This window comes from Pinus tabuliformis, chromosome 2_2, assembly GCF_031772625.1.
Source record: "Pinus tabuliformis cultivar Carrire ecotype Pingquan chromosome 2_2, CPIR1, whole genome shotgun sequence".
Taxonomy (NCBI): domain Eukaryota; kingdom Viridiplantae; phylum Streptophyta; class Pinopsida; order Pinales; family Pinaceae; genus Pinus; species Pinus tabuliformis.
The window spans coordinates 810,836,233-810,851,641 of NC_142300.1; the positions used below are offsets into that span (position 1 = coordinate 810,836,233).

The following is a 15,409-nucleotide window of genomic DNA, read 5'->3' on the forward strand; positions in this document are numbered from 1 at the left end:
CTGGATGTAATGCTTTTTGGTGTAGTAATGTTCTAAAGCTTCCATTTGGAGATTTTGCTTTAGTAAAATTGTTTAACTGCACTATATCTCCGTACAAGCATTGTTATATTAAATTGAGTGCCCCATGCATGATTACTTCAACTATAGAATGAAATGGGTAGAGTAGAGTATTGTTGTCAAGTCTCTCTTAGCATGTATAGAAGGCTATTTTTAGGCCCTTACAAATCTTGTATCTTTCTGTATGTTAAATGTAAGGGTTATTTATTTACTTATTTAAATTAGTTCTTCCAGTGCCTGTGCTGATAACTTTTATTATGTATTGCGAGTTCTTCCAGTGCCTGTGCTGATAACTTTTATTATGTATTGCGAACCAAAGTTTTCTTTGGTTGTCACCCATTTATTAGGCAGACTGCTAAAATTGATGAGTCCCAAGGGTCAGGTGTATGTTGATATTTGTAAAACAAATGTAATTTTGTGACGCATTATGTCTTAAAATTTTTGAGTTAGAACTGAGATTGTTTACATTTTAGGTTTAGGTCTTTATCAAATTCTTGTATCTGCTTTTCCTTTGAATACTACAGCTGGACAATCTTCAATTTTAAAATGTGCTATAGCCTATAAGTACCTTCTATCCATTTAATGCTTGTTGTATTAAATTGCAGATATCTTCTGAGGAGAAGTGCACTGGAACTCTTCATGATTGATCGGTCAAATTTCTTTTTCAACTTTGGGGTTAGTTGCTTTTCTATCCATCCCATTTTATCTATTTCTATATTTTGCTAAACAATTTAGCATGCAATTTTTTTGGAGCTCAGTCCAAAGGAAGAAGTCTCAGTTCATAGAGATTTTTATGTTGTAGAGATTTGTGACTACTGTTTCCTCTGACAGACTACAGAAGGACGTAGAAAGGTCTATAAAGCCATTGTTCAAGCCCGCCCTCCACATCTTAATAGCCTTTATTATGGTACACAGGTTGGTAATTTGTGAGAGCTTGGAGTTCATATGCCTGCTGTGTAATCAACTGTACATATACAATTTCCTGTATTATTTATATTCTGATTGATTACCATTTCTGTAATAGCAACCAGAACAGCTTTTGAAGAGAACACAACTCATGGAACGTTGGGGCCGATGGGAGGTAAGGACTGGTTCCTTAAAAAAGTGAATGTGTGATTTCATGCGTTTTTATTCTCTTAAGTTGGCCTGGTAATTCATTGGCTAAATTATTATATCTTTTTGCTACAGATTAGCAATTTTGAATATTTAATGCAGCTCAACACCCTCGCAGGGAGAAGCTATAATGACATTACTCAGGTTGCCATCAGATAATTGTCTTTGATTGCTTATTTTTCTAAGTTTGTTTTTAGGAGCCGCATCTCACTTCCTAGATCAAGCAATACACTGATCCATTGTTTGTTTAATGCAGTATCCTGTGTTTCCATGGATTCTTTCTGACTATATGTCGAATACTATAGATTTTGGTGACCCTTCTATTTACAGAGATCTTTCTAAAGTACATATTCCTCTTTTAGACTTTTTTCTTTGTTTATTCATCACTTCTGGCATGCATGCTTATTCAAATTCTCTGTTTTGTGAAGCCTGTTGGGGCTTTGAATGCTGATCGACTGGAGAATTTCCTTGAGAGATACTCTAACTTCGATGATCCTGTTATTCCAAAATTTCATTATGGTTCACATTATTCAAGTGCTGGAACGGTTTGTTTTCTACCTCTGTTATCCATGACCTGCAAGTCTGCAGCCTTGTATTTTTTTGTACAGTACATGACTAGTGCTTCAAACTTGTTGTGACTTGTTTGGAAATAAAATTTTTATTATGTAATTAGGCTCAATGTACTTGAGCTACTTTGTATTTCAACTAATGTTTTGTAATAATGTTTTTATCTTTCGTCCTTAAGAATTTATATTTCAATAATGGTTAAAGTCCACTTTCATGTCATAAAGGCTTAATTACCTTTTCATTAACGTAAGCTTTGAGTGAGGGATTCTCTATATTTTTGTATAAATAGAGGTTTCCCCCTTTATAACATATCGTTTCAGAAATATAATTAAATTTCTTTGGAGAAGTCTTATCCCATTTATCCAGATTGCAGGTGCAATCCACATTGATTGTTGCAGTAGTAGTGCTACTGTTCAATAGATGCATACTGCCGGTTGAGATTAGAGTGTAAATTTTGATATTTGAGTAAATAGATCAGTGAGGTTGGTGTGCATTACATCACAAGGGAGAAAATGAACATGGGGATATTTAAAACCTCCAAATATTACCAAAGGAGATTTGGATGAAAGGATCAAGAAGTTTATTGAGACATGAGAAGGGTACACGAGGAAACCTAGATCATGGCTGACATGCTTACATGCCTACCTTGTGACTGATTGCATTGACATTCACGGACCAAGTAACTCTTGTGAACATATATGACTTAATGAATAGGTCATTTTTTTGTTTTAAATCTTTGTTATGCTAAGGCCACAACATTCCCTCCTTCCTTGCGAGCTTCGTCAAAGTTATAAGCTATATTACCCAATGTTGCAAACATCAACATTGGGATAAAATCGGCAAGGGTCTGGAAAACCAAAAATCATAAAAGTCAATAAAATATTGGTAAAAATTGGCAAACATAGACAAAATTAAGATACCGCCAAAATATCAGTAAAAATCGGCAAACATTGGCTAGGCCAAAAAATTGTGGTTTCGTGATAAAATGGGGTGTTATCGGGATGTTTGCAACACTGATATTACTGGATCCATGAGGTCTTGATGCTGGATACACAAATCTGCATTTTGAGATATGGATAAAGATATGGATCCACCCAGATCCATGTAGGATCCACCAAGTAGACAGATCCCATGCTACTTAAACAGATATTGTGCTAGGTAGTCCTCACATCCTGGATACCAAGCAAATAACATTATAGTTTTTGGTTTATCTTTTATTCTTTTAAGGATATGTGCCACTGTTTGAAACCCTAAAAATCAAATATTCTATTGAGATTTTTAGTTTGATTACTTATTAGTAATCTGTAGGTTGTATAGTTGTATAAGTAAGTTAAGTAAGTTATTAATTACCTATAGGTTGTATAGCACATGATAATGCTAGTAGGAAAGGTCTAACACATCGAAGTTCTAATTTTCATTTTTTGATAATGTTAACGGGAAAGCTTTGAGACAATGCATAGATAATAATGTATAGTGTACAAAAGATGGCTATGCCATTAATAATTTAATTAGATCAATCCCATCCAACTCTAGGTGAAGAGTCCTCTTATAACTATATGATACATGGACTATATCATGTTTTCAAACAATGTACAATATTCATTTACCATTGTGACTTGATGGGAAATTTTAGATTTCAAGGCAAATTTCAGGGAAGATGACAAGTTGATCATGAAGTAGAGTTGAAATATTCAAATGATGAGCATGTTAGACCCATTTTTGGACATGTAGTTAGACCTACTCTACATCATCATATCAATACAAAGATCATTGATGAGAGCATAAATTTTGTATTTACAATTTATCCTTTTTGTGCCGAGAGGCGCTCTCCACCCTAGTATGGTAGAGATGTTGTAACTTAATGTAATGTAATGTCCTGTAAACATTTTTACTCGGTGAAAATAAAAATAAAAATAAACATACTCGAAAAAAAACAACTTTAAACTAAAATAAGAAGGTAAACTTGACTTGGTCCATGGAGTATTACTATTGACCCATGGTATTCATGTGGAATATAGCCTATTTAAAGGAGGAAATCAAACCAGCCTAGATCTATCTTAACTCTGGATCTACCAAGCACCGAGAGGGATCAAATCTGCTGTGATGCAAACCTCTTTTAGAGTGAAAAGAGATTTGATCCCTCTTGGCGATTGGTAGGTCCGGAGTTAAGAAGCATCTAGGCTAGTTGTATGAAGAACGATGCATCATGATTTCAGTCTTCAAATTTATAAATTATCTAATGATTTCAGTTCTATTGTTGTGATTTATGAAAGGTTTTGATTTTTAATGTTGAATATGTTTTTTAAAATTAAAAAAATATAATTGTATTTTTTGTACATGGCATTTCCCCACTATATCTGGATCCTAGTTTTTCAAAAATCTGGTGGATTTGTATCCATATCCAAATCTAGATCCATATTGATTTTTGTTTCTTGGTAACTTAGGTGATAAGGCTTCCTCAAATTTGCACTGCATGCTTGATTATCCATCCATCCACATGTGATTCATATTAGCATCAATCTCTATTAGCTTAATGTTGTTAATTTATGGTATGTTCTATGCTTAGTGAAGTTTACTTTGATTTCTTCTTATTAGCCACTGTTTAGCAATCACATAAACATAAGTAAAACGCTGATAGAACATTAGTAGATCGACAGAAAACAAGCCAAGACAAGAGACACAAGATGTGGCGGCTAGCCAAGGACAAACCCCAATGCGGGGAAACCCTTTGATCAATTCTTCTTTAATCTTCTATAGTTCAGCAGAGAGAAATAGTACAAATTCAAAAATCTGTAATTTTATGACAGCAGCAGTATACCCTAAGCAGCGAAGTCAAATCTGGTCAAACAAGGTGAAATTGACCTTCAATATATTTATCCAATTTCCCAGTCATCTAGTCTTCCAACAACAAGAAGAAGCAGCTCTCAAACAGCCCCCAAAACACAGTCAAACAGCAGTCAACTGTAATCAGCCTGCTGCCCCAAACTAGGGCAGTCAACCTTGGTCAAACCATAGGTCAGAATGCCTCGGTTTTTGTCCCAGAATTTGCGGCCTGCCTAAGAAAGGCAGCCACACCAAAACCGCTGCACTGAATTTCCCATGCTGGTCAACTCTGGTCAAATAGATGACCTGTTGCTTCTGCATCCTCCAAAACTGCATCTTCCTTGCCTCCTTGTTGCGTCCTTCTTCTCCCACGTTGGCTGCTCCTTGTTAACGCAATGCTAAGGAGATAGAGAGAAGAATGAGTGAGATGAGATGATGAAATAATGGCTCCCTATCTTGTAGCTATATGAGATGTTGAACATGTGTGCCACACATTTAGCTGCTAGCCGACCTTGACAATTTGTCAAGTAATTACGAATAAATTCATATCTCCATAAATACTTGTCGGAATGGGATGATCGTTAGATCAATCCTACACCTCTCGACGAGAGGAATCTAAGAAAAATATCAGCCCATAAATAAGATGACCCACATGGAGTTTGGCCCTATTTGTCGATTTTAACAAATGTTACGTATAATTTTCTATGATTTCTGTGCATTTTGAAATGCAGACGCTGAACTTGAACTTTTCTTCCTTTTCCTTGTGACATTGAAGTTTAGGATTTGTTATCAATCTCTTCTGTCTCTCATTAATCCTTGTTTGAATTTCTGTTTTTCCTTCATCTTGAAAGCAGCTTACTTAACCTTCCTAGCTCTTCCTCAATTCTCTTACTCTCCTCATCAATATTCTCTAATGCTTCCCCATGCAGGAATCTTTTAACATCTTTAGGGAGGTTTTGGTTATAATTTCTCAACTTGTTTATTTTGTCAATTTGCTTACCTTCTATTCTTGTAAGCTTTAACTCTTCTTAAGAAGTACTTGATTATGGACCTGCAACTTGGATATCTTATCATATTTCTTCGCAAGTTCTTTTGTTTCCTTCAATTTGTCTTTGATATTCTGCATGTTTCTTTCGTGGTTCATGAAGGGAATCCATTTCCTTGATTTTTGTGTCCTTTATTTCTAAGTTGCACAAAACAGGGAAACGGGTACGAGTTTCCAAAACGGGCACGGGTACGAAACGTGACCCCCCCAAATTTTGGAAATAGGGAAACACAATATATATATATATATATATATATATATATATATATATTAGGACATTTAAGAAATATGTGCAATCATAAAGCATATATGATACATTTTAATTTATTACATTATGATTAAATTGTCAATGCATAAACTATAAGTCTCTAAATTTACATCAAATTTACTCATGAATGATCACATAATGAAAATAGCAATATCCAAAATAAGCCACGAGAAATTTCTAATTTCTTGTGGCGTGCTTGATTGGGAGTCTCCTCCTACATAGTCGAACGAACTTAGTGCTCTTGATTAAACAAGTTCCATACCCTAGTATCCTACGTGCTCTTGAGTATTGGGAGTCTCCCCTGCATAGAGGGCTTGGTTCTCTTGATTAAATACAAGTTCCATACACTAGTACATGACAAAATCCAATGGAAACATTGCAATCCCCCGAATCCTGAAATCCTGAAAAACAGATAAGTCTGCTAGATTTTGAGTGAGATCTAAAATTCTACTTTCTCCATCTAAAATCCAATGAGGGCGAAACCACTCTCAAACATCCTGAGTCATTTCATGGTAATGTTAAAAATTCAAGTAAAAGGATGAAAATGAAAAATAAAGGAGAGTGAACATTGCCATGAATTGCATATCAACACTAGGGCCATAGGCTTGAACATTAGGCTGCCCCACTCAAAAAAATCCTCTTTTCTATAACTTGAGAGGCATTCAGAAGATATTTTAGCCCCCAAATAAAAAATTAGAAGCGAAAAAATAAAAAAATACAAGAAAAAGTCAATTTAGAAGAGGAAACTCCGTCATACAACCTAGAAACGCGTTTCCAGCCGTACTGGCCACGTTTCCTCCTCGAGAAATTTCTAGGCCGTACAGTACGAGTTTCCTCGTTTTCGTTTCGTTTCTGGCCGGAAACAGACCCTTCTCCAACGTTTCTTGCAACTTAGCTTTATTTGTTAATTTGGAAGACTTCTTCAATTTCTTTTCATGTGAATTCTACTTGCGTACTGCTATGAATAATATACTAGCAGTAATGAGCTTCACCATCAAAATGTAGACTGATTAGACATCTTTCCACTTGTTTCTTATAATATTCAACCCTTTGCTAGTATAGATCTCATCTTGATCTCCACAAAAATGTAGTATTGCCATTATTTATTTCATAAGAGGTACTTGAAATCTGAGTTCAACTTCCAAATAGGATACACTTTTGACTCTAAGACGTAACTGTTATGATTGGATGCACTCTTGCCAATTGTTGTGCTACAATGCTCAACTTCCAGCTTTTATATCACTTAGAGTGGACAGCTATGCTTTTGATGGGGCAACTAGACTACCAACCATATCTTCACTCTTTGGGTGATCATTGAAGATGCTCTTTCCAAAAGGCTTTTGTTTCTTTGTTGACTTTGATGGTGTGTTCTTACTTTCAGACCTAAGTATAACTAATGACGGTGGATACAAGGACTTCATATTCGTTTTGGTCAACTACAGGGAGATTTTAACCATAACCGCCTCATGCATTGAGATGCTTTTTTAGCTACTCTATTTGTAAGAGGATAAGAGCGAGGAGCACTTCATATTTTTTTAATTGTAAAATATGTCTTATATGAATAGAATAATATTTACAGAGCTGAAAATATAAAGGTGAAATACATCCTCGTTCTTATTGCTAGTAGGATAGAAATGATTGATAAGTGGATAACTTTGGCTAACAACTGCATAGATTACCTCTACCCACCACCATACATAACAAAAATATTGAAATGGACCAACTTCTCAAAGAACACATTTTTGCAATGCAATTTCCAAGTAGTGAACGCTTCATATCTAGGTGGAGCAAAGCATTTCATATTTAGATGCCTGGTCTATTATGAGGTCCAAGGGCACATTCATTTCTTACACGACCCCACAATTCTTTCTTTGATATTCAAATTAACAATGTTTAGTTTTATTTACACGAAAGGTGATTTTATGTAGGAGATGATCCTAAGGTAACCCCCTGTGACTTGACCCTATTAGGTGAATTACATGATTCATTCTTGTTTTCACAACAGTGGTTTATGGCAAGATGGTGCAACAAGATACAAAACATAAATAAATCATAGTGCTTCCAAAGTGCTGGTATTGAATGTTGCCTTCTCTAGAAAGTTACAACTATCTACTTCTTACATCCAGAAGCTAAGTGCAGGAGGTAATCCTTACCTCCGCTGAAAATGACATCATAACCCTTGTCCTCAAGGGTAGCTCCCGAAACAAGATTTTGCTCAAGGCCTGGAACATAGAGGACATCTCTAAGAAGAAGATTACCTGACTCCCCCTGAAAAATGATATTGTCAACTCCTCTAGTTGCATACATACCATCGTCTCCTAGCTCGGTCTGAAACTGCATGTCCTTCTCCTTCAGGTGGTTGAAATAATGCTTGTTCCTCGTCATGTGGAAGGATGCTCCAGAATCAATATACCATACGTTGTTGTCTGTTGAGCTTGCTATGCAAGCAATCATTGAGAAATCTTTCTCAAACTAGGCAAAGAATGCATCTACCTTCGCTGATGCAATTACATGATCCTTCTTGGACTCCTTCCAATTAGGACACTTAGTGGCATAATGCCCAAACTCATGGCAATGGCACAGTCAGCCTCTCCATGGCCCTTCTTTCTCTTGGCCTTGCAACCTTTGCTTACTAGGGAAAAGTTCTCCTCGTCCTCTGCCTTTGCTGATCTACCATCTCTGGTCCCTCTTCGAATTTCCTCTTGAACGCAATCACTCCATATCCTTTCCCATCTAGGAAAATTTTCTCTGCCACTTACTGCATCCTGGAAGCCATACTAAAACTTATGGAGTCCTAGAAGAGTAAGACTCACAATGGCTTTTTCTGTCACTGTCTCGCCCACACCACCTAGCTCATTTTGAACTTGAGTTAATTTTGAAAGATATGTGACAATAAAATCATCTTTGCTCATCCGAATACTTCTTAGCTTCTCTTTGAGAGGAAGCTTCTTGATCACTGGTACCCTGAAACAGATCTAAGATGGCTTTGAACATCTCATATGTTGTCTTTTTGTCATAGAGATAAGGAATAATATGGTCACTGACCCCCTCTAGAATGATTCTCTTCGCCTTGGTATCATTCTTAGTATGTAGGGCCAATTGTTGGGGATCTTTATGCAGATCTTTGCTATGACTGATCTCTGTGTGTTGGTCTTTATGCAGATCTTTGCTATGACACCATGTTGATTTTCCATGAAATTCTGCAACTACTATGATGAATAATCTGAAACTAATTTCCTTTTGCCAAGACACATAATTTTTCTATAATAGATAAGCAACGAAATCAAATGCAGAGATAAAGAACACAATCCAAGAGACAATTATTTTTCAAGGGAAACCCAACTGGGAAAACCCTCTCTTTGTTGTAGTATTTTATTGATAGAGTTCTGAGCAATCTGATTTGATACAAGGCAAACAGTGACCCAGAGAACACACTTGTCCTCATTGTACTAGCTGGACACACCCTGCAAGCACTTGACGTTTGCTCAGCTTGTTAATTTTACATAACAATGGTATGTTCTATGCTTTAGAGCAATTTACTTCAATTTTTCTTATTAGCCCAATACCAATATCCAGATTAGCAATCACATTAAAATTGATAGTAAATGCAGATAGAACATAAACAATAAGCAGAATACAAGCCAAGACAAGAGGACACAATATTTGGCGGATGTCATGGAAAAACCCCAATGTGGGGAAAACCCTTTGATCAAATCTTCGTATTATTCTTCAAAAGTTCAGTAGAGAGAGAGTACATCATACAAAATTTACTTGCCCAATCACTGTCAAAACAGTCTAGCCAAACAACAGTCAATAGGATGCCCTAATAGAAAGTAAACGCTGGTCAAACCAGCAAAAAATCTCTTTCAAATGAGCTCGGTCAAACCCAGTCAACTCAACCTCCAAAGATAGTCAAAGTCAACCCAAAATAGTTTGAAAATCTCGGTCAAATTCAATCAATGCAGAGTCAATGTTGCAGTCAAAGATTCTGCGGTCAACCTGCTCCAATTGCCTCTGTTTTTGTGCTAGGAGATGCGGCCTCAAGAGATTGGAATAACTGCTTGAAAACTGCAATCAAAATAGGTGAGTTGACCTTCGGTCAACATTGGTCAACACCCCTGCAAATAGCCCAAAATAATCTTGCGATTTCTTCTTGAAATTTTCGGTCAACCCTAGTCAACGTGAGAAGAAGAAGAGCGGCTCCTTTGCTGTATGAACCAATGAGGAGAGGAGAGAGAAAGATGTGTTGAGTGATGATGTCCAAATGAGGAGAATGTCTCTCTTATTTATACAATTCGATGAGGGGTGAAGACACATCTATTGGGGCTACATGAGCCTACATTAGACTTATGGCTGACCTTGACAATTTACATGTGTGAGAATTAAATTTAAAATCTCACTTCTGCTCATCGAAACAAGATGATCTTTAGATCAATCTTGCACCCCTCGGAAAGAGGAATCCAATAAAAATATCATCTCCATCACATGAGCTATCTAAGGTGGAGTTTGGCCCTAGTTGCCAATTTTAACACTCCCTCTCAACTAGGGAGAAATCCACCTGCCAAATCATCTGTACCATCTTTGTCATCCCTGCTCTGCTTTGCTGAACCATGAAGAAATAATGAAGAAGAAATGATCGAGAGTGAGTCACAAGACCTTGCCACTCTCCATTGACCTGAAGTCAGTCTCAATTGATCCCAGATCAGTATCAAACATCCTAGTATAGGGAGTACGACATTACACAGTGCATCCATTTGGTAGTGCTATTGTCCCTATCCTCATTTCCCAACTAATTGGCTAGATGAGAGGTACTTCCCATGAGTCTTGGATTGCATGGGTAGGATGTATTGGCAGGAGAAGGTGAACCACTCATCCTATGCATATATCAACCATCATGGGGTATCACAGGGGAAGGTGAACCACTCACCCTGCACATAACACACCACTAGGGGAAGGTGAACCACTAGCCCTATGGCGACTCATAGCTCCAAGATGTACCCCGAGCCCCTTGGAGTTCCGAAAGCTCAATATCCAACTCAAACGGGACCCTGATAAGAGGGTCTTTCCACGACTCCATGTCTCTCATGGAAGGTTAAGAATTTGACTGGTGTGCTTTGACTGTATGCTCACGCTATTAATATTCAGAGATACTGATATGAAACAAGTCATATGTAATATTTATTTATTAATAACGAATGGTTGATTACAATGCTGTGGCGGTGCTCCATAAATAGGAGTTCACTGGCCATGCCCATTTAGAGAGACATGTCCGTTGGGACTGCTGTCTCTTCGTTTAAGAAAATCTAATTCAATAATTGCAAATTAATTATTATGCCTTATTATCTCATTAATTAAAATAAGATTTAAATATTCAATTTTTATGAATTTTAAATTCATAATATTTCCTTCCCCTTAAAAATGCTGTCCTCAAAGCATGGGTAACATCGAGTGTTGTTGAAGAAAATGTTTTGGCTCCCAGGATGAATGTTCCTCTAGTAATTTCTTCCATTTAATGAGGTACTCCTTTATTGTCTTGGACTGTAGTGCTTTCTCTCTGGTAGTGAGTATACCTTTAGGTTCTAAGATGATTCTTCCTTCTTCATGGGTCTTTGGTATCTCAGTTTGAGCTATTTGGTTTTGCCTCGGTAGTTTCTTGCGATTTGATACATGGAAGGTATTATGGATTCAACTCTTACCTGGCAGCTTCAATCCATAGGCTACACTATTTTTTTTGATTATTTGATATGGCCCATAATATTTAGGTGATAGTTTATTTTTCCCTTGATGTTTCAATGATAATTGCTTATAAGGTTGGAGTCTGACAAAGACCCAGTCTCCTTCTTCGAACTCTCTTTCAGTGCGATGTCGATTGGCCTATTTTTTCATTCTATTACGTGCCATCGTTAGATTCTCTTTTAATAAGTTAATGGTTCTTTGGTTTTCTTTTAAGTGGTTTTTGACTACTGGAACAGTAGAATCGAGTTGTGCAAAATCCTTCCATTTGGGCTTTTCATAGCCATAGAGAACTTGGTGTCATTTTAGCTGACGTATGGTAGGTGGTGTTATACCACCATTCCGCCAGGTGTAGCCACTAAGTCCATTTATTTTGCTTGTCAATGATGAAGCAACGAAGATATGTTTCCAAGCATTTTATTACGAATTCAATTTGACCATCTCTCTGGGGATGATAGGCTATACTCATGTTGAGGGATATTCTTGCCTGGTGGCAGAGTTCTCTCAAAAAATTGCCTTTGAACCTTGCGTCTCTATCACTTACTATGACCTTGGGAAACCCATGTAGTTTTTATATGTTTTTACAAAACATTTCCGCAATTTGCTTGCTTGTGTCATTTTTTTTGATAGCCATAAAATGGGCATATTTAGTGAGTTTTTCGACTACAACAAATATCTTATCCTTACTGTTAGATACAGGTAATCCTTCTATGAAATCCATCAAAATCTTTTCCCATTTCTGATTTGGTATGTGTAGCGGGTGTAACAAACCCGTGGATATTTTCACTCTTATTCCTTTGACACATATCACATTTTGCAACATACTTCTAAATTTCCTTGCTCATGCCCTTCCAATGGAATGATTGTCAAATGTTGTAGTAAGTCTTGTAGAATTTGACATGTCCGACTATAGGCGAGTTGTGAGATTCTTTTAGAATTTTCAACTTAAACTTGGATGCTGGCGTTAGGTAAATTCTACCTTTGTACCACATTATGTGATTCTTCCACTTGAAATTGGTACATTGATTGATATTCTTAATCATGGAATCATAATCCTCATCCTTGGTATAATCGGCTCGTATTTCGTCCAACCATTCCAGAACAACTATCATGGCGGCACATGTTGTGTTGTCATCATCCTTACATGAGAGTGCATTGGCTACAACATTCTCCTTTCCTTTCTTGTGCAATATTTCTAGGTCGAAAGATGACAACTTCTCCATCCACTTCTGTTGTTTTGTTGATAATGTCGTTTGCTGAAGTAAGAATTGAAGACTGCTGTGGTTGGTTCAGATTGAAAATTTACTCCCGACCAAGTATTGGCGCCACTTTGTTAAAGCATGTATGATGGCGAGCATCTCGTTTTGGTATGTTGATTTCAAGCTTTCTCGTTTAGTAAGTTTCCTGCTTTCAAATGCTATAGGGTGGTTGTCCTGCATTAATACGGCTCCAATTCCTATCCCAAAGCATCACATTCGACTACAAATGGTTTGGAGAAGTCAAGAGTCGCTAGCACTAGTGTGGTTGACATTACTTCCTTTAGATTCTCGAAACACTTGTCTACTTGGTCATTCCACTGAAAAACATTCTTCTTTAACAAATTGGTCAGGGGCGCTGTCAAATGCGCATAGTTTTTTATAAATCTTCTGTAATACCCGATTAGACCTAAAAATCCTCTTAGCTTGGATACGTTCTTGGGCTTGGGCCATTGATTGATTGCCTTGATTTTGTTGGGATCCACGTTGACTCCTTCCCTGGATATAACATGACCTAGGTATTCAACTTCCTTTTGCCCAAAGGTACACTTTGATAACTTAGCGTAGAACTGATTCTTCGCCAATACAGAAAATACTTCAAGATGCTTGAGGTGTTCTTTCCATGTCTTATTGTAAACAAGAATATCATCAAAGAAAACTAATACAAACTTCTACAAATATGGGTGAAAAAGTTCATTCATGTTTCTTGTGTTAAACATACATGGAATGTAAACAACGAATGTGAAAGATAAGCATTGAATTCGATATATTATTGACATGATATACATTTATAGTACATTGATGTGACCTTTGGATTCATATTCCAAGTGGTCTCTTGGACTTCGGTGGCTGTTCACATACGACACCAACCCATAGAGGATTAGGTGTCCAACATCCCCCCCTCCCTTAATCCAAAGGGGTATATATGAGTCCAAGAAGAGAGCTATAATACAAAATGTGCAAAAATGCATGGTAACACTAGGCTGAATGTGCTCTCTAAAATGTTGGTATAAGGGGGTCACTAGAGTAAGTGTCACTAATGCTTTGAAGAGGGAGACCTTCAACCTAGAAAAGGGAGGTCTACAACCTTTGGTGGTTTAAGGATGACCACCAACTTTGGAATGGTTAATGCAATTCCTGGAACTCTTTCAGAACTAGCAAGAAGTTGAAGTCTTCTACTAGAGGAAGTGTCCCCAATTCTTTGAAGAGGGAGAAGCTCAGTCTGAAAAGGCATGCTCAGTGGCATGTTTGTCTCTGGCTACAACTCTAAATCCAATATGGCAGGTTGTGGCTCAGGTTCGCTTGATGTGGCTTTGAAACTTGTAGATGACCATCACTTCTTCCCCTGTTAGATACAAGCTGAGAAGATGGCGAAAACTCAACTGCAAGACTGTTCAATACTCTAGAACAAGTTTTGACATATGACTGAAATATCTTCTTGGCTGTTGAAGCCCATTGCTAAGAAGTGATCCATCCAAGATGAATCTTTGTTCTTGCAGGAGGCTTGTTTTTGAAGCATCTGTTTGAAGAATGAGTGGTTTTATGACAGTGTTCACATGGATGAAGATCAAAACAATGATCTTTCATATGGCCAACTCAGTCACAATGTTGGCATTTAACAACTTTTGACTGCGAATGTGGAGGAGTAGAATCTGGAACAGGTGAAGGTGAACCGCCATGAAGAAACCCAACACTTTGAAATTGAATGGGCTTGGAATAGTCTGGAATATGAAAGGACAATTCTTTGTCATATCCAAGACCAGTTTTGTGCTTTTTATGGACAAGCTCTTCCCAAGGTCTGATGATGGGCTTGGGAAGTGCAAACTGAACTTCTGCATATGCATGTAACTTCGCTGCTTCATTGGGCATTGGATTTGAATCAACTACAACATTATTGATTTGCTGCTTATGGGAGTCTATTTCAATGTTCTGAATAGAGACAAGTTGAGAATGATGACTCCACTGCTGTAATTCTGCTTGCTAAAGCTGAAGATTCAAGCTCCAAAATGTCTATTTTTTCTTGTGTATTTTGCAGACATGTTTTAATATCAAAAAGAGTGTTCTTGCCGATTTTCACTATATCATGATCAATGGAATGTATTAGAGTTTTCAATAATTCTAATACTTCAGTAATTTGATCCATTTTACAGTACATAAATTTCAACTAATTGTAAAATAATGAGGAAAAAATAAACACCAACTTCTTTATTATACAAACAATGGCAATCAATAGGAAGGGCAGATATAAGATACATCAATCAACCAATTATCTAAGTTATCCAGAGGAGAGGCAATAGAGAGGTCAGAGATAAGATAAAATTCTTTTTGCTTGTTATCTACAACATTAGATTCATCATACCTGGAGTTTCTTGATCTTTTCGGACGCTGACCATTTCCATATTGAGTAGCAGGGGCATTCCTTTTTCCTTTGTTGTTGAACATGCCGTTCCTTTAATTGTTGTTGCCTCTGAAATTGTTGCGGTTGTTGTTGTTATCATCATCCCGAGGTGTATCCCTTTTATTAGGACACTCCCTAGCATAGTGGCC

At 37.1% G+C, this 15,409-nt stretch overlaps 1 protein-coding gene across 1 annotated transcript in view; it reads left to right on the forward strand.

The window, feature by feature from the left end:
• LOC149195430 (WD-40 repeat family protein / beige-like protein) overlaps positions 1-15,409 on the forward strand; it is a 316,178-nt gene that overhangs the window by 212,416 nt on the left and 88,353 nt on the right. Inside the window, exons 14-19 of the mRNA XM_089407918.1 lie at positions 663-732; positions 889-972; positions 1,082-1,138; positions 1,246-1,314; positions 1,427-1,513; positions 1,599-1,715. Of these exons, the coding sequence (XP_089264044.1) occupies positions 663-732; positions 889-972; positions 1,082-1,138; positions 1,246-1,314; positions 1,427-1,513; positions 1,599-1,715 (484 nt within the window). The remainder of the gene's footprint in view (positions 1-662; positions 733-888; positions 973-1,081; positions 1,139-1,245; positions 1,315-1,426; positions 1,514-1,598; positions 1,716-15,409) is intronic.